This window comes from Myotis lucifugus, unplaced genomic scaffold, assembly GCF_000147115.1.
Source record: "Myotis lucifugus unplaced genomic scaffold, Myoluc2.0 scaffold_282, whole genome shotgun sequence".
Classification (NCBI taxonomy): Eukaryota; Metazoa; Chordata; class Mammalia; order Chiroptera; family Vespertilionidae; genus Myotis; species Myotis lucifugus.
The window spans coordinates 1551962-1575877 of NW_005871330.1; the positions used below are offsets into that span (position 1 = coordinate 1551962).

Sequence of the window (23916 nt, forward strand, 5' to 3'; positions counted from 1 at the left end):
CTCCACGTGCCCCAGTCTCTCTCCTCCATGTGCCCCAGACTCTCTCCTCCACGTGCCCCAGACTCTCTCCTCCACGTGCCCCAGACTCTCTCCTCCATGTGCCCCAGACTCTCTCCTCCATGTGCCCCAGACTCTCTCCTCCGTGTACCCAGGCCCTTGAGTTGCCGACTCTGATGGCTGGAGACCCCATGAGTGAGCAACAGTGAGGTCCGCAATGTCCTGTGTTCAGTTGCCCTGCTCAGCTCCTGCAGATTCAGCCTGTGGCTTCTTTTATGGAGTCAATCCATCCACACCTCAGTCTTCCTTCTACTTTCCCTGCATTGCTGTCTTTCTCTCTTCCAGCCTCTTCCTTTCCCAGGCATGAAGTGAGATGGGGTCTGAGACCTGTGGAAGCCCCACAGCTTGGGAGGGGAGCGCTGGGCAAGAGCCGCTGGTCTGAGGCCCTTTCCCCTTCTCCTCTTGGAGGCACCTGCGTGCTCGCATGGAGGGACTGAGCACCTGGAAGCCAGGGCTTCCTCTGCGGCTGGGCTCACACTGAGAGCCAGGGCATCAGTGAGAAACCTGTGTTGGCTTAAAGAGCAAACTGTGTTAAAGAATCTTTGCAATAAGCTGCCTTATTTTGCTAGCAGAACAAACAAAAACAGACCCTTCAGCACAGTGTGAAGGTTCCTGAAAATTATAGATATTTCGCCAATTTTCCCAGGGCCTGGCTCTCATTTTCTGTTGCAAAGTGTCAGACAGGAGCAGGTGCGGGTGGCGGTGTCACGCTCCTCTGTCGTCATCATTTCTGTGGGAGCCCTTGAGCATGTCTGTGCATGTGGGCGAGTGTGTATATGGCGTATATGGCACGTGTGGTACACGTGTGTGCATTGTGTGTGCACATATCGGGGCGTGAGAAGTGGGTGGGAACCTCCTCTAAACGTGTCAATGAGTGGCAGCAGAACATGTCCTAGATGGATTTCAGAGAAGAAAAATATATACACATAAAACAATGTCTATGTGTGTGTGTATAAACATTGTTATGCAAATATGTAAACATTGTTATATAGTTTTTGTTATGTGTAATGTCATATATAGCTTTTTCTTACATATGAAAACTATGGCACCTAGAATTTTTTTCATGTCTCGATTTCCCTCTTATTCAGGTGTCTGAGGACCTGATGTACCTGTGCATGCCTGGCTGGGCTGGGGGGAAGGGTTGGTGCAGCCCCGTGGGAGAGGTTCTGCCACCTTCACCTGTGGGTCTGCCTGCATTGCAGTAAGTGCAGGCGCCCTCTAGTGGCCGATGGGGAATGTTCAGGAAGAAGGAGGCAGGCGCCTTTGGGGCATTTGGAAACCAGCCCGGGAAGCTGCTCAATCTCTTCTTTATTCGCTGCAGTTTGTTAATCAGATCATTATTCTGACTTCTAATTCGATGCCACTTTCTTCTCTTCTTATGGGCAGTTGCATGGAATCTGCCGAAGGAAAGCGGATGATACAAAAGTATGAAGATGTGCTGTCGTTGCTGGAAAAGTGAGCAGCGCCTGGGATTGCATTGCCCTGCAGCTTGCATGGCCCACAGGGCCCCGTGCTCCCCACATTATCTGTGAGCTCAGTGCTCTTGGGTTACACACACAGGGCCCTGGAGAACGCAGTCCAGCCTAGAGACAGACACTGCTCCGGTGCACTGTAGTGGGAGCGAGACCTCGCAGAGCCGGAAGTGGGCCACCCCTCACGGCACCCCGAGAGCAGTGTCACGGAAAATCGCAGTGGCTGCCTACTAAGCAGAAATTTTTAAAAATGTTTCCTGTATCTTTTTATAGAGAAAGCATAAGAATGAAATTTGCATGGGTTCCCAGTTGTTCCTGCTTTAAAGCTGCAGTAAGTTTTGGGGGGTGCAGGGTCTAGTGCCCATACTGCCCACACTGTTACCAAATCCGATATTGTCACCGCATACCCCCATATGCAAAGCCTTTCGGCGCCTCCCATCATCTCATGACCACAACAGGAAAACCCTCCCTGGCCTTTGCTTTCCTCTCTCGCCTCCACCTTTGCCCTCTTAGTCTCAGGTGCTCCCAGCACACAGTAGGCTGTTTCTCACCTCCACCCTTTGGCCTTGCTGTTGTCTTTGCCCGGAGCACTCATCCCTCTTTCACTGTCTAACCCAGTGGTTCTCAACCTTCTGGCCCTTTAAATACAGTTCCTCATGTTGTGACCCAACCATAAAATTATTTTCGTTGTTACTTCATAACTGTATGTTGCTACTGTTATGAATCGTAATGTAAATATCTGATATGCAGGATGGTCTTAGGCGACCCCTGTGAAAGGGTTGTTTGAGCGCCAAAGGGATCGCGACCCACAGGTTGAGAACCGCTGGTCTAACCTCTCCTTGTTCTCTGAGATTCAGTCAATATCACTTCAGCCCCCGATCCCGGAAACCTTCCAGCATCTCCTTACCTCCCTCCCCACCTCTGTCGTCAGAGGCCTGAGCCCTGTACATCTCTCCGGGATTGCCTCGCTGCATTCTCTGTTTACCCAAGCCCAGCACATGGTGGATGCTCCGCCAATGTGTAATGACTGAATGACAGATGTCTGCAAGTGACGTGAAGGTTCCTATGAGAGAAAATCCTACCCAATAGCTTCTTCCAACATTTACTGAGACTAATCACAACTTCCCTTACTGCCTAGAACAGTGGTCCTCAACCGTGGCTGCACATTAGAATCACCTGGGAATCTTTTTTAAATCCTGATTTCTGGGCCTCACCCTCCGGAAATTCTGTTTCTTTGTTATGGGGTGGGGCCACAACATTAGTAACAAAGAAACAATTTCCGGAGGATGGGGCCCAGAAATCAAGATTTTAAAAAGATTCCCAGGTGATTCTAATGTGCAGCCAAGGTTGAGAACCACTGACCCAGAAGGACCCCCTGGAGCGTCTCTCTACTCTCCTCTGATTTGAGCTGTGCCATCTTTAGAAGTAAGGGGTTACTTGCAGGAGCTTCCATGCCTGGCTGAGTCAATGACTTTGACTAAAGAACATATGCAGCCCTGGCCCCGTGGCTCAGACGGCTGGAGCATGTCCTGTTCGCCAAAAGGTTGCAGGTTTGATTCCTGGTCAATGCACATGTGGGAGGCAACCAATCATGTTTCTCTTTCTCTCTCTCCCTCTCTCTCCAAAAATCAGTAAAAACATATCCTTGGGTGAGGATTGCGGGGGGGATATATTCAAGTATTTTACTAGCATCTTTAGTTCATGAGATAGGTTGATAGACTGTAAACACTATATATGTTTTATGTATGTTACTATATGTTTGTTATCTATACCTTCAGTTACTCATTGCCAGGCATGGGGATGCTGGGAGGGTGCTTTCAGGTGCCTGCTGTTCCCCATCCTCGCAGGTACCAGGCAAGACTCTATGAGGACTGGTGCCAGACGGTGTCGAAGCAGTCACAGTACAACCTCTCCCGGCCACTTCTGACACGAGACCCAGCGACTAAGCAGATTACCGTCAACTTTAACCCACAGGTAAGCCGGCCACAGGAATTTCTCGTTGGGTTTCTGAAGAGTTTTGCTTAATTTGGCTGATTTCAAAGGCAAAAAGGGTTTTCATATGAATATGAAAAAGCTGCTCCAAAGAATCTGCATCCTGGGTTTCTTTTGGGGATAAATCCTGTGGTGTAATGTTTTCTTAAGTTGTCCAGGGCTCACATTTTCCTCCAGGGTGAGCCAATATATTTGCTTTGATTTTGCACAGCAGGACATATCACAAAATATATTTTTTTTAACTTTTCATGTGATAGCATTATTATATACTTGATTTACATTTAAAGTTAGAATGACAATTACACTTAAGATTAACTAATCAAAAAGTTTAATTATATTATAGATATGCACTATCTGAAATTTCAGAAGGCACTTAAACAGAGATTGCTACCCATCTTTGGGCAGATAGGATAATAGCATTACTGACCATTTAGTGCCAGGCAGCTGACCAGGCCTGCGTGAATGCCTGCCACACGTGAAGGCTGTTGACTGAACACTGGGAGGCCAAACAAGCGTGAGTCCTGGTTCCTGCTCTCAAGGAACCCACACGCTAGTTGGGAGCTGGAACGCCAACATGCAAAAATCTGTCCTATGGGGTAGTGTGTAATAAATCTCAAAGGAGTCGCTCTGGAAATAAGACTCTGGATTAGTGACTCCACGGAGGCCATTTTCCCCCTGGGGACATTTTTGTTGTCAAACATGGACTGGGCGCCAATAGCACCGAGTGGGTAGATACCAGAGATGCTGCTGAGCTCTCTACAATGCCCAGATGGTACCCACCACCAAGAGAGTTTGCCCAGAATAATAGTGCCAAGGTTGGGAAGCCCTGCCGCAGACGGTCCGAGGGTGCAGACCAGTGTGGACTGTGGCAGCCCTGGAGAGCGTAATGCTGGAGAAGACATGACCACACGTTAGCCCAGGTCAGGAGGTGCATCGTTCAGCTAAAAAAGAAAACAAAAAATACGGCCACACTGAGCGAAAGCAGTCACCACTTCTGTCTGGATGGCACGTTCTCCAGGAATGCGGTGTAGAGAGAGCCAAAACTGAGCATATTGCTGTCTTTTAAGAACGCTGAAGGTTAAGTAGACTATCAATTCTGACTGAGCTAAAAGTCAATAAAGGAAGTTGGAGGATCCATTTTTTTTTCCACTTTGGTAAGTCTGTCATTTGAGTAATTTTATCAGCATTGTCTGTCAGCAATATTGGATATTAAATTCCCAAAGAGATGAGTTTCTGGATTACCAATGAGGCCAGAGTCTAGAGATTGTGGTAATTATGTCCTCAGTATAAGACAGTATTGAGGCTGGATCACCCCTCCTCTCTAGATTCCAAGAGCAAGGATTCTTATCTGCCCCAGTGTGCAACACACAGTAGGTGCTTTTTGATGTTGTAGGTGATAGAAGGGAAAGAAAGGGGAAGAAAGGAGAGAAGAAAAGGGGAGAGGAGATAAATCCCTAAATTATAATGTGAGTCAAGGGGAAACAACTACAAACACAAGTCAGAGAAGAGCTAACATCCCCGATTCCCACTTTCCAGCTGCGTGGCAACAGCTGAGCTGTTAGGAATGAACAGTCACATGTATATCAGTCCAGAAGGACATGAGCAGAGGTTTGCCCCATTGGGGCCAGGCTAAGGATTTTATGGGGAAAATTATATGTATGTATGTAGAAAATTTATTTAAATTATTTAAATGCCCGATTCTTGGACATTTCAATTATTTTCTAGTTGTGTCAATATGTATTTCATAGATTTTAGGGTGCACTTTTTTTTTACTTTATATCTTTGAAAATGGCATGCATTTGTAGTGTAAAAAACTACCTTTTTTCTTTCCTTCTTAGTTGTAAATATAGCAATAGTGAATACTACCATCATTGACATCTTACAATGGGATAAAATATGGTATGAATAATGCTACAATAAGTATCTGCAGTTATTATTGCATCTATCCAGGATTATTTCTTTGGAATAAATGTCTAGAAATAAAATTTCTGGGCTAAAAGGTGCTTACATTATAAGACTTTTCATGTATATTGTCAATTTGTTCTTCAGTCATTCTCCTGCCAGCAAGATATCCATTTCTTTCAGCTTAATGAACTAGAAAAAATACAAAATCTCCACATTGCTTTAACTTTGTTCACCTGTTCATTGGCTGTCTACGTTCCTTCTATAAATTGCTTGCTCGTGTCCTTTGCCCACTTTTGAGTGGAAGTGCCCTCTTTATCTGTGAATTTGTTAGAATATTTTGGAAATGTTTTTCAGATATTTTAAAAATCTGCTGCAAATATTTTTACCAGGTGAAGTATGACATTTTATTATGTATCTGATAGTTTATGCATATAAATTTTATCTTTTATGATGGTGTGTTTGGAATGGCCTCCTCTCTCTCTCTCCCTCTCTCTCTCTCTCTCTCTCTCTCTCTCTCTCTCTCTCTCCATATATATATATCCCCACATTTCTTTTTTGTTTTAAAATTTTTTTATTATTTTATTTTATTATTATTATTATTTAATCCTTACCCGAGGATATTTTTCCATTGATTTTTACAGAGAGTGGGAGAGAGAGGGAAAAGACAGAGAGAAACATTGATGTGAGAGAAACACATCGATTGGTTGCCTCCTGCACACGCCCTGACCAGGGCCCAGGCCAGGAGGAGCCTGCAACTGAAGTACGTTCCCTTGAACAGAATTGAACCCGGGACCCTTTGCTTCACAGGCCGACACTCTCTCCACTGAGCCAAACTGGCCAGGGCCCACATTTTCTTTTAATTTTTATTAAAAATTTTTTTAATTGATTTTAGAGAGAGAGGAGGAGAGGGAGAGAAAGAAACATCAAAGATGAGAGAGAATCATTGATCCACTGACTCCTGCACATCCCCTACTGGGGATCGAGCCCACAACCCGGTAGTGCACCCTGACTGGGAATCAAACTGGTGACCTCCTAGTTCATGGGTTGATGCCCAACCACTGAGCCACACCAGCCAGGCATGTTTTCATTTCTTACATTTAAATTTTTAATATCTACCTTGAGCAAAATAAACCAGGAGACTGAAGTCATTTCCCTGCCTACTTGTTAGCATTCGTCTTAACCCTAAGCAGGGTTGGCTGGGTGACAACAAAGGGATGGCCCAGAGCCGCTGAAGGAGAGGTGGGGGCTCAGGTGTCTTTATGTGAGCTGGGGGTGGGGAGTGGAGGGGGAATCTATGGCCTGATATGTTTTGTCATACATTCTATGCACATTAGTCCTTGTAAGTTCAGAGATAAAGGTGATAAATAAGGAATGGTGAGCAGTGCTCTTCGAAACGCTGCCAGCGGCCTCTGTTTTTTCATTGACCCACATCTGCTTGGCTTCCCACTCCTGCAGTTGCTACTAAGCTCAGTGCCCCATAGAAGGTCAGAGGCTGGTGACTCCCATCCCCTGACCTCCTCGTATATGAAGACACAAAGACAAGCCAGCCCATTGGGCTATTTCAAATGACTGTATGTAACCACTGAAGTTATACAGTGGGCACCTCCTCTCAGCCCCGTCAGGGTCTATGACCATGTATCTGACCTCATTTGGAGAGAATACCAGAAGTCTAAACGCGAGGCTTCTCATGCTCGGGGTGGCCCAGACCGGGTGATCAGTCTCCTCCATACCAGCACAGCCATGGGACCTGGCTCAGTCAGCATGAGCCTATCATGTCATCAGCCACCGGCCCTCACGCATCACGGCGGGCCTCTCCTGCTGTCACTGAGGTCTCCTCTCTCGGGTTTTCCTCTCGCTCTCGGTGATTCACAGATTCGGTTAACCTGCTGCTTTCTGAGTCCTCTTCCTTCTGACCAGTCCTCACTTCCCTTCTCTGAACCCACATTTAGGGAGCGGGCAGGAGCAGGGGTTGAGAGGGACCCGAAGACCTCTGGTCCCCTGGGGTTTTCCCGTCTCTGCCGCATATTGCTGCTCTTCGCTGCCACTGAACCACAGCCGTCTATGTGGATTCTCTCCCCCAGCTGGTGTCTGTGCTCAAAGAGATGAGCTACCTTCAGCCCCGGCAGCTGAAGCACATCCCGGAGACCGCAGCAGCCATGTTCTCCTCCAGGGAGTTCTATCGGCAGCTTGTGGCTAACCTGGAGCTGATGGCAAATTGGTACAACAAGGTTATGAAAACACTGCTGGAGGTGGAATTCCCATTAGTGGCGGAAGAGCTGCGGAACATCGATCTCCACCTGCGAGCTGCGGAGGAGGCTCTGAACTGGAAAAGCGAAGGTAACGCACCACCCGGAGTCTGGGGCGAAGGGGGAGAATCCAGATCCCAGTAAACGTTGTGGACACTCAAACAATTACCTGGTAATGTGGGTTGCGTTTGAACACAAGTCTGTCTTCTCAGACGCATGTTCACGGTAGCGAAGGCAAGGAGGGTTGGTATTCTTTCTTCTTTTTGGATGGGACTAGTATATTTAGAAAAATGTGCTGCCACACACAGGGGCAGGCTCAGAGAATGAATGAGACCTCCCACAGTCTCCCGCACATACGGGGCACTTCATGAATGAAGGTTCTTCCTGTATTAACATTGATACTTAATTTTCTTAACTGGGCTGTAAGTATCTTATAAGGGAATTATGCATTGACTTCTCTTGTACCCTCCAGTTCAATGCAATAAACTTTTATCAATGGATTAACATATGTGGGGTACTCTGGGGGTGAGGGGGTGGCCTGTGGAGATAATGTAATATATGAGGTATGTGGGAATGGCCCTACCCAAAAAGCTCACGTTTAGTGAGGATATCAGACATATGTACAACATAAATTAAACAAGACAAGCTATGATAAGAAGCTATCAGAGAGTTAAATATAAAGTATGGCAAACCACAGAGAAGGAAGATGGATTTGCATTAGGGTCCTCAAAAGAGTGAAAGTTTGAAAAGAAGGTCAAGTCAACTCCTGGAGGTCTTGGAAGATCATATTACACAAGTCAGAGCTTTATTCCATATACAAGAGGGAATGACATTTTCAACATTTAATACAGGGAAAGTGCTTAAAAATAAGATTCATTAACCTATGTAAAGTCGCCAAGTTGCACTGGTGTGCCCCAGCAAAATGCACCAGCTTTTGTTTCTCTCCCTCCATAATCAGGGTTTTGGTAAGAGTTGGCTCTTTAATACAACTAGGAAGAAAAAGGCTGCTTGCGAAGACGTAACCTGTGCAGAAAAGTCTTTTAAAACCCATGAGTATTGGATCCTTGTCTTTCACAGCAGCTAGACCTTTAGCTATGCCACTGTCAGCTATTTCAGTTAATTCTATTTCTTCTGGGGAACAGGCATTTGGGATTATGTCATTCAAATCACCAGTAGCATTCGTGACCTTGAGAAAAGAATTCAGAAAACCAAAGACAACGTGGAAGAGATTCAGAGCATCATGAAAACATGGGCGTCTCCAATATTTAAGAGAAAGGATGGGAAAAGGGAGAGCCTGCTTTCTGTGGAGGAGCAGCATGATCGGATGGAAAAATATTACAGCTGCATCAGAGAGTCTGGCCTGAAGATTCACGCTCTGGTTCAGGTAATCACCAGCCCCTCAGACATACAACCACGAGTCCCGGGGATGTATCACGAGGTGTGTTTGGTGCCAGAAGGGATTTGGAAATTAGAACAATAGGTGTGTGTCTTCCGCAGTCAGGGATAGACATTTATACTGAGAACAAAAGAACTAAAGCTAATAGGTAGGGGGAGTGAAAAGTCACATTACAGCATCAGTGTCAAAGTTAGTGCCATCGGCCTGGGGACTGAAGGGTCCCAGGTTCGATTCCGGTCAAGGGCATGTATCTTGGTTGCAGGCACATCCCCAGTAGGGAGTGTGCAGGAGGCAGCTGAATCGATGTTTCTCTCTCATCGATGTTTCTAACTCTCTATCCCTCTCCCTTCCTCTCTGTAAAAAATCAATAAAATATATTTTAAAAAAAAAAGTTAGTGCCATCTTCATGGTGGCCCCACTTAGTCATCACAGGACTTTAAATGCCACACCAAACCCCAAGGAGAGAAGGAAAAGTTAAGGACAGAATCCTAAACTACCCAGGGCACCAACTGTCCCCAACTCACCTGCACAACCTAGTGTGGAACTCCAGCATCATTCTCGTAACCCAGCTCTATGGAGCCTGAGGAGATGGTAACTCTCACTGCATTTGATGAAAGAAGGAAAAATGCAGTGCGCACCTAAAGCAGGAAGGCTCTGCCTGCATTGGGATAGATAGGGCAGCCTCATGGCCCGTCCTCAAAGACTGAAGAGTGGAAAGAGCTGTTAGGGGTTGCCAGCTGTCACCTACTGCAGTGGCATGGGGCAGTCCAGGAGGCTGACCTCATGCACACGGTCAGTGATGGATTACAGCTGCTGGTTGGGGGTTGTCCATGGTGTGAAGTACAATGAAATGCACTGTTGACTTTAATTTTCTTGACTTTGTTTTCTAGTGCGTTCATTTCTGTTCTTTATTATTGCTTTCTAGTTAATTTGGGGTAAATTTGCTAATCTTTTTTTCTAGCCTCTCAGGGTAAAAACTTAGGGTATCATTTTGAGGCTTTCTTTCTAATACCAGCATTTGATGACATAAATTTCCCTCTGAGCAGTGCTTTATTTGCATTCCACAAATTTGATCTGCCTCACTTTCATTATCATTCAGTTTTAAATTTTTTTCTCTTGTGATTTCTTTAATTGGGTGGTCATTTAGAAGTATGTTGTTTAATTTCCACATATTTGGTCCTGCTCTGGATATCTTAATGAAATTGATACCTAATCTAATTCCTTTGTGGCCCAGAGAGAATACTCTAGAAGATTTCAGTCAGTTGGAATTCACTGAGACTTGTTCCATAACCTAGAATATTGTTTATCTTATTAAATGTCCCTTGTGCACTTGACAGTATGTTTATTCTCCCATTGTTGCAAATAGTGTTCCATAGATATCAATTAGTTCAAAGTGGTTGGTAGTATTGTTCTTATCTTTTATATGCTTTCTGATTTTTTGTCTATTTGTGCTACCAATTACTAAAGATAGAGTGTTAAATCTCCACCTGCAATTTTGGATTTGTCTATTTAACCTTTTAGTTCTGTCAGATTTTTCATTAAGTGTTTGAAGCTCTGTTAGTAGTTACAAACACATTTATAATTATTATAACTTCCTGGTGAATTGATCACTGTATTATCATTATAAAATTCCATTTTTATTTCTAATTAGAGGCCCGATGCACAAAATTTGTGCAAGAGTAGGCCTTCCTTCCCCCAGCTGCTGGCACTGGCTTCCCTCTGGCACCTGGGACCCAGGCTTCCCTTGCATCCCAGCTTCGTCCAGAAGGTCGTTCAGTTTAATTAGCATATTACACTTTTATTATCTATACTAGTGGCCCGGTGTACAAAATTTGTGCATGGAGTAGGGGGTTCCCTCAGCCCAGCCTGCACCCTCTCCAATCAGGGACCCCTTGGGGGATGTCCGACTGCTGGTTTAGGCCCAATCACAATCTGGGACTGCTGGCTCCTAACCGCTCACCTGCCTCCCTGCCTGATCGGCCAGGAGGCTGTGTGCGTGGCAAGGTGTGCGCGGGTGGGCAGGGCTGCATGCAAGGCAAGGTGCACGTGGATGAGCGGGGCCGTGCAATTTCGTGCATTGGGCTTCTAGTTATAGATAATACTCCTTTGCCTTGATGGGGTTTTTTTGTTTGGATTTTCTTTCTGGTAATACTATGGCTTTTCCTTGCAGATTCATGACTTCTACTTTTTGCATTGTCCATCTTTCTCTACTTTCTTACATTCAACCTATGTGCTTCTTTAGATTCCAGTTTCTTCTCTTATAGACAGCACTAGAGGCCCTTGGCCTGGCCTGCAGGATCGGGCCGAAACTGGCTCTCCAACATCCCCTGAGGGGTCCCAAATTGTAAGAGAGTGCAGGCCAGGCCGAGAGACCCCACCAGTGCATGATTGGGGCCAGGGAGGGACGCAGGAGGTTGGCCAGCTGGGGAGGAACCATGGGAGGGCTCCAGGGCATGTCCGGCCCATCTTACTCAGTCCCGATAGGCCAGACCCCAGCAGCAAGCTAACCTACCAGTTGGAGCGTCTGCCCCCTGGTGGTCAGTGCACATCATAGCGACTGATCGACCGATAGACTGTCTGCCTCTGGTGGTCAGTGCAATAGGGAGCAGTTGAGCAACCTTAGCATATCATTAGCATATTACACTTTGATTGGTTGAATGGATGATTGGAGGACCAGACACTTAGCATATTAGGCTTTTATTATATAGGATATGGTAGAAACTTGCTTTTCTAAGTCTAAGAACTTGGCCTACTAATTGGAGTATTTAAACTATTACATTTAATGTAGTTTTTGGTATGTATGGATTTAGCTCTTCCATTTTGCTATTTGGTTCCTATTTGCTTCATCTCTTTTTTTTGTTTCTCTGCTATTTCTCACCCACATTAATTGTTGTTATTAATTGTATATTTTTTAGTATTCTATTTTAATTTCTCAATTGCAATTTCAGATTTATCTTGTTGTATTACATTTGTGGTGGTTGTTCTAGGTTTCAATATGTCTCTTGAACTAATCACAATTAACGTAGAGCAGTGGTTCTCAACCTTGGCTGCACATTAGAATCACCTGGGAATCAGGTGAGGCCCAGAAATCAGGATTTTAAAAAGATTCCCAGGTGATTCTAATGTGCAGCCAAGGTTGAGAACCACTGACTTAGAGCTTAGAGTTTTCCCATGAAATATAGGAATCTAGCCTGAACCGGTTTGGCTCAGTGGATAGAGAGTCGACCTGCGGACTGAAGGGTCCCGGGTTCGATTCCAGTCAAGGGCATGTACCTTGGTTGCGGGCACATCCCCAGTGGGGGGACGTGTGCAGGATGCAGCTGATCGATGTTTCTAACCCTCTATACCTCTCACCTTCCTCTCTGTAAAAAAAAAAATCAATAAAATATATTTAAAAAAAAAGAAATATAGGAATCTAGCAACATAGCAACATTATGGTTTAACACACCCCTGCCTCCATTCTTTTAATCATCACTGTTGAGATGTGTGTGTGTGTGTGTGTATGTGTGTGTAAAATAAACCCCACAATAGAGTATTATAATAATATTTTGCTTTAAAAACTCAAGAAAAAATGTTTCTGGTTTTTATATTTGCCCCCAAACTCACTATTTCTACACTTGTTTTTCCTTTTTTTATTATATATTTTTTGTACACCCAGTGGCCAGACATTATATAACTTAATATGAGATCATCCTCCAAAATCCCACACCCATCCAGCACCACACCTAGTTATTACAATATTGTTGACTATATTCCCTATGCTGTACTTTACATCCCATGACTATTCTATAACAATCAATTTGTACTTCTTAATCCCTTCACCTTTCTCACTCATTCCTCCAACCCCCTCTCACCTAGCAACCATCAAAATATTCCCTGTATCTATGAGTCTATTTCTGTTCTTGTTCATTTTGTTTGTAGATGCAATTGTTGATAGGAATGTATTTATTGCCATTTTATTGTTCATATTCTTAAAGAATGCCCTTTAACATTTCACATAATACTAGTTTGGTGGTGATGAACTCCTTTAACTTTTTGTTGTCCAGGAAGCTCTTTATCTGACCATAAATTCTAAATGATAGCTTTGCTGGTCACAGTAATCTTGTTTGTAGGTCTTTGCTTTTCATCACTTTGAATATTTATTACTACTCCCTTTTGGCCTGCAAAGTTTCTGTTGAGAAAGCAGCTGACAGTCTTATGGGCACTCCCTTGTAGGTAACTAACTGTTTTTCTCTTGCTGCTTTTAAGATTCTCTCTTTGTCTTTAACCTTTGCCATTTTAATTATGCTGTGTCTTGGTGTGAGCTTCTTTGGGTTCATGTTGTTTGGAAGTCTCTGCTTCCTGGACTTGTATGTCTGTTTCCTTCACCAAGTTAGGTAAGTTTTCTGTCATTATTTTTTCAAATAGCTTTTCAATTTCTTGCTCTCTCTTCTGTTTCCAGCACCCCCATGATGCAAATGCTGGTACCCTTGAAGTTGTCCCAGAGGCTTCTTACACTATCCTCATTTTTTTAAATTCTTTTTCTTTTTGCTGTTCTGATTGGGTGTTTTTTGCTTTCTTATATTCCAAATCACTAAATTGATTCTCAGCTTCATCTAATCTACTGTTGATTCCCTGTAAATTATTCTTTATTTCATTTAGTTTAGCCTTCATTTCTAACTGGTTATTTTTTTATGCTTTTGAGGTCCTCACTAAGTTCCTTGAGCATCCTTGTAACCAGTGTTTTGAATTCTGCATCAAGTAGATTACTTATCTCCATTTTGTTCAGTTCTTTTTTTGGAGTTTTGTTCTGTTGATTCATTAGGGACATGTTTCATTTGGGACATGTTTCTTTGTCTCCACATTTTGGCTGCCTCACTGTGCTTATGTCTATGTATTAGGTAGAGCTGCTACATCTGCCAGGCATGGTAGTGTGGCCTAATGTAGTAAGTGTCCTATAGGGTCTAGTGGCACAGCCTCCCTGATTATTCCAGCTAGGCACTCAAGGTGCACCCCCATGTGGATTGTATGCCCTCCTGTTATAGTTGAGACTTGATTGCTGTTGGCATGTCAATGGGAGGGAATTACCCCCAGGTACAAGGACTGACTGTGACCACTGGCCACCAACCTCCAACCACCTTAGAGGATCAGTTGTGTAGGGATCTACTGCACAGAGCAGGACTTACTTCAGCAGGGATCTGGTGCCCACTGAGTCTGCCCTTGAGTGTGTTGCTTATGGAGGTCATTGGGTTGTACTGCTTCAACATGGTCTGAAGCTGTCCACTGGGTGTGCTGGCTCCGGGGCCTCCTGGGAGTTGTAGGCCAAGGTCAGCCACCACCTGTCTTCTGTCCAGGGCCACCAGACATAAACTACAAAGTGATCTGCAGGTGGCTGCTTCTTGTGCTGGGCTTAGAGGTGCCCAGATGAGGCCAACCTGTGAACCAAGGCTGGGTGCTGTTACTGCTGGGCCTGGGCCACTTAGCTAGAGGTAAAGGGCTCACTGAGGCCAAATGCTGCTCCTTTGAGAGATTTTAGGAAAATCTGAAGCATGAGCCAAGACATGCCATTCATATGGTAAAGCCACTGGAAACAGCTTGGGTGGGCCTGAATGTTGGGTGGGAATCACCAGGGTGGGGCAAACAGTGTGTGCCACGTTGATGGAGTCTCAGAGATGGAGCCTGTCTGCCAGCTCTGTGGGGGAAGAGCTCAGAAAAAGAACAATGGCCTTTGCCAGCACTTCTGTCTAGGAGAAAGCTGCCCCTCCAGATCTTGCCCTGATACCAAACAATTCAGTTTCTCCTGGTATCTTTCAATCTTCTGTCCCCATGCTGGACTCAGATGGAGTGAGTTTATGTAAGTCTGTGTGGAGGCCCTTTAAGAGGAACTGCCTGGGACTCCAGCAGCCTCAGCCTTCCCAACCTCTACTCCTGCTGGTTTTTACAGCCAGAAGTTATGGGGACTTCTCTTCCTGGGACTGGAACCCCCGGCTGGGGTTCATGGTGTGGTGCTGGGACCCCTCACTCCTCAGTGGAGACCTCCACAGCCAAGATATCCCTCCTGATTTTTATCCACCACACTTGGGTATGGGGCCAGCTCCTTCACTCCTCTGCTCCTCCTACCTGTCTTTTTATGGCTTCTTCTTTAATTTTATAATTGTAGGACTTCAATTCAGCTCCATTTCAGGCAGTTCTGAATTATGGTTGTTCTGTAGTTTAGTTGTGATCTTGATGTGGATTTGGGAGGAGGTGAGCACCATGTTTACCTACGCTGCCATCTTGGCCAGAAGACTTGTGTGGTTTTTTTTGTAGAATTGAGTTACCATCTTGCAGTTCAGGTCTGCTAATGGCACATTCTCTCAGTTCTTGTTTATCTGAAAATGTTCTTATTTCACTTTTGTTTTTGAAAGACAGTTTCATTGGATATAGAATTGAGAGAGTTTTATTTTTCCTTCAGAAGTCATTTTGTCATATTCTATCCTTAATGTTTCTGATCCGAAGCCAACCATAAGTTGTAGCTTTGTTCCTCTGTATGTAATGTATTGTTTCTCTCAGATATTTTTAATAGTGCCTTTTTAAGTGTTTGTATTTTTCCCATTTGAATATGACGTGCCTATATTCATCTTGCTTAGAGGTTGTGAGCTTTCTGAACTGTTTTTTACCAAATTTGGGAAGTTTTTAATCAAATGATGACATTGTCTGCTAATTCAAACCTCTATTTTATTTTCATTTTCTGTCTTTTTCTTTAATGCAACAGATGTTTATTTTTCTTTCACATAAAATAAGAATTGGTATGGAAGCTATTCTCTGACTTTTCTCTTAGTGAATTTCACTCTTGGTTAAATGTCACACTTTCCTGCTTGTTTGCATGTCTAACAATTTGTTATTATGTTCTAGTCATGTTGGGTGCCACTTTCGAATCTGAGTGTTATTTTCCTTAAAGGGTTTGAGCTTTTCTTTTGGCAGGCAGTTAACTTATTGGTGGGTCAGCTTGATCCTGTGGAAACTCAATTTTAAGCTTTGTTAGGGAGACTCTAAAGAAGCCTTTCTCTAGAACTGAGCAGCTCAAATCATAAAGCATCCCAGTTCTGGGGTCTCCAGTGAATTCCTGGTTACATGCAAGGTCTTTTCATCATTTCTGATAGTATATGAACATCTTCTAGCACTGTCTGACCTACACGATCTCCATTTAGCGTAGAATCCCCAGTAACTGTTCTCTGCCAGGCCTTGCAGAGTCTTGCCCTAAATATGTAGCTTCATATTCAAAGACTCAAGAGGACTCAGCAATGTCAGCAGCCCCACACCCTAGTCTCTGTCTGTTCTACCAGCAGGAATGATGCTGTAATTGAGATCACTTTCCCATGTCACAGTTTGGAAAGTGCCTGTAGGTAGAAAGCCAGTTGTTTTAAAGCTCACCTTGAGCACTTCCCTTTTCTCAAGGATCACATCCCTGTACTGTTCATTAGCCAGTTGTCCAAAACAATTGTTTTTTTGTATGTCCAGTGAGAAAGCTGTTTGTAGCAGAAGGGCAGGGCTGACCTCATTCCTCTGTCTTGGCTGGGATCAGAAATGTGAGCTATTTCTTTTTAGTTCACAGATAATTCCAACATATTTGCTCCTTAGACCCAAGTAGCTTTGCGGTAGAGAGGTTAAAAGTACAGAGAGCTATATTGATAGCATGATATCAGGAAGGAGATAGAACAACTATACAAAGCAGTCATAAAAACGGAAAGTTTTAAAATATAGAAGCAAACATACCCGTCTTAATAATACCTGAGAGCAATACTATATTGTCACCATGTTATGATTTATGTGATGATGAGCTTTGTCATTAAGAAAATCTTAAATGTGCTTGGGAAATAAACATGTAGGTGAGTCATTTTAGAAATTTTAGAATTTTATTAGTCAAAGACAGGATCATGAGATTTTTTTTTTAATTCAGGAAAATTTACTACATGTGAATGTTTGTGAAGTGGTGTGGGTCAGCTAGAAAATTTACTTCTGCAAAGTAGTTACAACTTTCATTGAAGATATTAGAGAAAGGGAAAGTTGTTATAAAAAGGCTTAATGATGAAAATGATGAAGAGTACATGCCATACCTGCAGGAGAGAGAGAGAGAGAGAGAGAGAGAGAGAGAGAGAGAGAGAGAGAGAGAACAAATGTGTATTCATTTATGTGGGAATATTTTCTAAATCACTCAATATACCGAAGATTTTTTGTTAATATTAAATACCAACAGCAAACACTGCAGCTCATTTCCAAGGATTATCTAGGAAACGCTTTATTGTCTGGACTCGAAATTTGTCATAAGCCTTGAATCATAATACCTCCTACCCTGAGTACTTCCTTGACATGCCCTACCTTCTGCTTTGATACAGCTTCTCCACAGTAAGTACATCAATGAAGCACACATGGCAACCATCAGCGTGCCTGCTGAGGAGGTGCCTGATGCAGTCCTCCTCCGAGGCAGGATGAGACACACTCCCTTATGCTCCTTTCAGGCAGTCAATGGCTGTTCCCATCAGATAGAATGAATTTGATATGCGTATAATAGCAGTTCTTCACAAGAATGTTTTTTTCTCCATGTGTTACTTATCTCCATTTCCCTTAGTGATTATCAGAACTTCCATATTATTAAACATGGTTTACATCATTTCTGTATTTTTTAGGAAAACTTGGATCTTTTCTCAGCAGACCCCACCTCCGATATCTGGAAGACTTACGTTGACTACATTGATGATATGTTGCTGGATGGATTCTTTCTTGCCATTGAGTGCTCCCTCAAGTACCTCCTGGAAAACACTGGTATTTCCTGGCTTATGGATGTGGGTTGTTACTGGAATGATAACAGGAATAGCACCTGTGGAGTTACTGTGAAGTGCAATTGAGTGCTTTGTGACCTTTCCCAAAAAGACTGAACATTTTGTGAATTACACACAATAAAATAGCAAAGTATTGAGCTTCTAAATTGTTCAAAAAGAAGAGACTTTGCTCTATCTAAAACTCAGATGATAAACCAGGCTCCAAGATAGTGAAATGCAAAAGGGAGAACATATAAGCTAATTCCATCGAAATCAAGGTTCAGCAGAGGAGTGACTAAGTTGGAATGCCCGGAAGCACCATTAGTAAAGGCAGTTCGGCAGGACTCCATTCGTGGCAATGGGAGGGGACATGCTGTGCCTTCAAGCATAGTGTACTCTAGCGCTGTAGCTTTTTGGAAACTCAGGGAGGTTGTAGTAGCTGGGTTGAGTGGAAGATTTTCTCTGTGAAAAGGAATCAGACAAGAAGCCGGGGATGAGGCAGCTTTCAGAAGGAAAAGGAATGTTAAGAAGGTAATGGGCATTCTTCGAAGCTGTTAAAAAATAGCTAAGGGCTTCGAATTTATGGCAGGTACTCTGGGTTAAGGTACACAGAATCAAGTACATATATTATAGTAAGAATTAACTGTGGTCAGTAAGTGATGGGATGGAGAGGGCAGAACAGGTCAGGGATGAAGCTGAATTAAACCTTTTACATCTGGTAGATTCTGAGGAGGGTCATATTGAAGAACTTGTCAAAATGGAAAGGCAGAGGTGAATAGTTGAGTCAGAAGATGAAGGTGAGATGAGACTTCAAGATGTCAAGTCCAACCCAAGGAGTGAAATCAAATGCAGAGTTAAAATAGGCAGGCCAAGATCAGTGTCCAGATCCCCCGCCCATGCAGAAGGCCACATGCAGACCTCTCGGCTGAGATAGAGGAGCAAGGCCCGGTGCTGGGTGTAGTTTAACCGGGCACCTCCCTGCCCCTCACCTGTGGTCTTTGTTGGTGGTGAGACTGAGGTCAAAGGTGTTTGCTTGCAGGGTGCAGAGGTGCCCCAAATCAGTGAAATGCTGTGGCAGGAAATGGGTGGCAGATCACCTTCTAGAGCAGGGGTGGGCAAACTTTTTTACTCGAGGGCCACAATGGGTTCTTAAACTGGACCGGAGGGCCGGAACAAAAGCATGGATGGAGTGTTTGTGTGGACTAATATAAATTCAAAGTAAACATCATTACATAAAAGGGTACGGTCTTTTTTTTTTTAGTTTTATTCATTTCAAACGGGCCGGATCCGGCCCGCGGGCCGTAGTTTGCCCACGGCTGTTCTAGAGCCTGGGGCGAGTAGCCAGTGAGGCATGGTGATAGACACTGAGACTGGAGCTCTGGTTCCAAGGGACCAGGGCCAACAGTGCTCACCTCAGTGTACTGACTTCTGGTCTCTCATCCTTCTCGAAGGTTTGGGAAGATGCCTCCATCACACTCAAGTGCAGGAGGTACTTGGGAGATGGCCCCGAAATGTAGTGACTCATCTTTGACCACTAGCTCTCCTGCTGAACTGTCTGAGGTGGCAGTTGTCCTCCTGTGAGAAGGAGAGAGTGGGGGCAAGGGCATGGAGAGAGGAGATGGTAGTGTTTCCCAAGATTTTCTCTATGGAAATGGGGGGAAGGGTTACACATTTTCTTCATGATGTAACCTGGAGGAGCTAGATCTAGCAGCTGCCTGAGCTGAGGCGCTACTGATAAAATTTAAGAGGCTCTGGTGTAGGTGAAGGAGCTAAAGAGTGGCCTCTGAAGAAGAAAATCACTGTGACGCTTTGCAGTAGCCCAGCTGGGCAGCTTGGTTTCTCTGGGCCGCTTCTACCTTCTCTTGTTTGACAAGCAAATGCCCTTCCCACGCCTTGGTCTGGCCTCCCAGTCACTTCACAGAATCTAAACCCTGCCTCGGTTACCTTCTACCCACTCTACCCAGAAATGTTCTTCCCTGCCTGTCTCTCAAAGGGATTTACTCATACCAAGGGTGTGGCACTGCCAAGGCCATCTGGTTTATAAGGCTATTATGTTGGCATTGCATCTATTAGAGGGATTCGGTTCTCATGACAGCATGCGGGGCAAAAATCTCATCTGCTCAAAATATTCTTGAAAGTCTTTTAAAGCCTTTAAACTACAAGGTGTCCCCCCCCCCCGCCCCAAATGTATACACACTTTAACAGCTGGTAGCTCAATTTTGATAAAGAAACGTGTTTTAATAAACACTGCCTTTAGAATTATTCAATGTGTGTGTATACATTTTGGGGGGAACACTCTATATATGCAACCTGGCCTACTAAATTACAGGTATCTAATGCATGTAGGGATGCAGAATACATCATGACTACATGCACAAAGCATAATCTCAAAGGCTTAAAAAAAACTTTTCTATGATATTAGCATAATTACTATGATATTGGTAAACTTGCATTCCCTTACGTTAAATATGCATTTTATGGGGTCCTCCTAAGTCCAATAATGCAAATTTATCATTCCTGAAGTTTTGAGGGCAAGACCCTAGTTTCACATATCTTTGAGGACCCCATACCTTTTTAGTTAGTGAGAATGGCTCAGCTATGATAAGAAAACTCCATCCTAAGTATTGGTCCAAAGTGAGTACCCCAGGTTGGTGGGCAAGTTCCATCCCTCCTGCGGTTCCATCACTCACTGCTGTGTCAGCTGGCTCACCGCCACACCCAGGCTCTAGCCGGTGGGAGGAGCAGAGGAGGCTCCCTGCTGTCTCGAAGGCCCTGGCCCAGAAGTAGACACCCACCACTTCCTCCCACATTCCACTGGTGACAAACCGCGTTGCCACCCCTAACTGTGAGCTGGGAAATGCCACATGCAGTTACACCTCCATTTCTGGGAAAGAAGGAGATAATAAATTTCACTGAGTTGTCTTTGCTGCCCACAGTATCTACCACATAACAGTCTCCTAAATATTTCTACAATCAAAAAGAGATATGCATATAAGTGGTTATTGATCAAAGTTTAAGCTTTTATCTTGCATTTGGAACATCTTACTCATGTTGTACTTTGACTTAAATTGAGCAAGGCAAGTTGTCTAGCAAGTACTCAGGGATTTTTAAATTACTTATACTGTTTTAAAAAATGTATCACTCTAAGACTACAGAATTAAGATAAGTTCTGTTTTTATAGACAGAAAGCCGAGCAGGCAGAATTGTAACGACTCTGCTTTTCATGCCTGGACAAGCCTGGACAAGCATACCCCGCTCCCCTAGCCCTAGGGGCTGCCAATGGTATTGTCTGGTTTGCGCCAAGAAGAAATCAGACGCTTCCAAAAAAAATGGCTTTGCAAAATCAACCTCTGCTCACCCAGGGGCTCTCTTGCTCCCCGGAGGCATCTGCGAATGTGGCAGGGGACTGGCTTGCATTGCTCAGTCTCTGGGATGTGCTGTCTGAGGACAAGGAGAGCAAATGTTTTGCCAAGCCCAGGACAGCAGCACAGAATCGGCCTGTTCAAAATGCCACCGGCCCCCCTGCTGGCGCACAGTTAGACTGTCACCCTCCCCTTCCTGCGTGTCAGCAAATTTTACATTTCCATCTTCTGTACCCCAACAGCTCATCTAAACGAAAGAAGTGCTCGGTTTTTAACATGGGTTTGCCCCTTGTTTTTCAGAATGTAAGGCAGGACTCAACCCAATATTTGAAGTACAGCTGTGCTTGGCAGTCCCAGAACTGGTTTTCTCCCCATCCCTGGAGTCTGGAGTGAAGGGTGGCTTCTATGACATGGTTGAGGGGCTTGTCACCAGCATTTTTAGAATATCGTCTTTGGTGCCACGGCTTTCCCCACAGAACAGCTCTCCCCACTATCAGGTACAGGATCTGCGCCCACCCTGCCTTCCAGCCAGCTCCGGGGCCTCCTGCAAGCGCTGGTGTGACGCCTGCTGTGGTCTCTCCCCAGGCTGACATGGAGGGCCTGGCCGACTTGGCGAGGATGCGGAGCGTGCTCATGGAGAGAGCGCGGAGCATGATGGCCCTGTGCTGCAGCTACCGAGACACCTTCAGCCAGTATTCCTACCTGTACGTGGAGGACCGGAGGGAGATCCTGGGTCAGTTTCTGCTGTATGGGCACATCCCCACACCCGAGGAGATCGAGGCCCACGAAGAAGACGGCATCCCGGAGAACCCACCCCTCCTGCATCAGTTCCAAGCCCAGATCGACTCCTACGAGCAGCTCTATGGAGAGGTGTGCAGGCTGGAGCCCGTCAAGGTGTTTGACAGCTGGATGAAGATCGACGTGCGGCCCTTCAAAGCGTCTCTGCTGAACATAATTAAGAGGTGGAGCCTCATGTTCAAGCAGCATCTTGTTGACTATGTCACTAACAGGTAACATGGTTGTCGCAGCTCTCCTCCAGCACCCCGGCTGTGGGGAGCACCATGCTTTCAGTTGTCTTTGTTTTTCTGCCTTGAGGTCATTGGTTATGTGGATGAAAACAGCTGGTTGGAGGTTCCAGGCTTTTGATGATCGCTTTAGTCCTGCCCTTTCTTTTGTTCACCAGACGTGACCTCTTTTTGTTGTTTTCCATTTGGTGCCGAGGGTGTGAGAGGCACTCACTAAGGGGTGGATAATGCTCAATACAAGCCTAGCAGATCCAACCTCCCATCACCACTCTGACTGTGAAACCTCGTTAAGCCTGAGGGGCAGCGGGGTCTAATGGGCCTCATATTTTATTTCTACCACTTACCCCTTGGTTCAGATCATCCATGCAATGTGGAAGTCACGAAATCACCACACTCCTAATGCCTGTGTCTGCCACTCTAGCCTTGCGACAGGTTGGCTCTGAAATTCTGTCTGTCCCGCTGTGGACCTAGGCCTAGTACCAGACTCTCTACATCAGAGCATCACCCTCTAGATAAATAAGCAAGTTGGATAGCAGTCTGACGGTCACTTCACTATAGCCTTGTCCCCACAGATCCACCACAGAGTTTTAATTCCCACAGAGTCCTGTGGGTGCCACAGTCCCCTCATTCCGCCATCAGCCTTTGGTGCCAGCAGATGCTATAGGGCAGCTGACCTGACAGGCTGCCTCTTTATTACATTACCTCTTTATTATATTCTTTTATAATAAGACTAGAGGCCCGATGCATGAAATTCGTGCACGGGGGTGGGGGGGTGGGAATGTCCCTCAGCCCAGCCTGCACCCTCTCCAATCTGGGACCCCTCGGGGGATGTCCGACTGCCCGTTTAGGCCCGATCCCACCAGGCAGTCAGACGTTTCTCTCACAATCCAGGCCTGCTGGCTCCCAACCGCTCGCCTGCCTGCCTGCCTGATTGCCCCTAACTGCTTCTGCCTGCCAGCCTGATCGCCTCCTAACCACTCCCCTGCCAGCCCGATCGCCCCCAGCTGCCCTCCCCTGGTGGCCCGATCACACCCAACTGCCCTTCCCTGCCAGCTCAGTCACCCTCAACTGCCCTCCCCTGCTGGCCTGTTCACCCCCAACTGCCCTCCCCTGCTGGCCATCTTATGGCAGCCATCTGTGATGACATGGGCATGGCCATCTTGTGACCACATGGGGGTGGCCATCTTGTGCAAGGATGAGACAGTCAATTTGCATGTTACCTCTTTATTATATAAGATAGTAATCTAATGAGTGAACAGGTTCCCTGAGTTCTGGGAGCAGCTCTAACAGATTAATTGAACCCAAGAAGGAGGTTGTTGAAACCTCTGTCTGTAGCTGGTCAGTCAGTGACAACCAGAGTTATACCTGGTGTCGGAAGGGGATGGGGCAGTCTTTGAGGACTAGCCCTTAACCTGTGGAATCTGATGCTCTCTCCAGGTAGACAGTTTCAGAATTGATTTGAATAATAGGACAAATAGCTAGTGTTGGAGAATTGCTTGGTGGTGTGGGAAGCCTGCCCCCCCCCCCACACACACACACATACACTCACACCACACACACATTGGAATTTGGTACTAGAATTCTAGTAGCTGCCAAAAAAAAAAAAAAAAATAACACACACTGGGTGGCCTAAACAACAAGAATTTATTTTCTCATAGTTTTAGAGGCTACGAAGTCCATGATC

General features: G+C 45.1%; 1 protein-coding gene across 1 annotated transcript in view; it reads left to right on the forward strand.

Annotated features, from left to right (window-relative positions):
• The window catches only part of DNAH9 (dynein axonemal heavy chain 9), a gene marked incomplete at its 3' end in the record, with an annotated part of 116581 nt that overhangs the window by 37246 nt on the left and 55419 nt on the right, over positions 1-23916 (forward strand). Inside the window, 7 exon segments of the mRNA XM_006109816.1 lie at positions 1444-1512; positions 3377-3503; positions 7508-7763; positions 8815-9056; positions 17714-17849; positions 21508-21704; positions 21793-22217. Coding sequence (XP_006109878.1) covers positions 1444-1512; positions 3377-3503; positions 7508-7763; positions 8815-9056; positions 17714-17849; positions 21508-21704; positions 21793-22217 — 1452 coding nt within the window.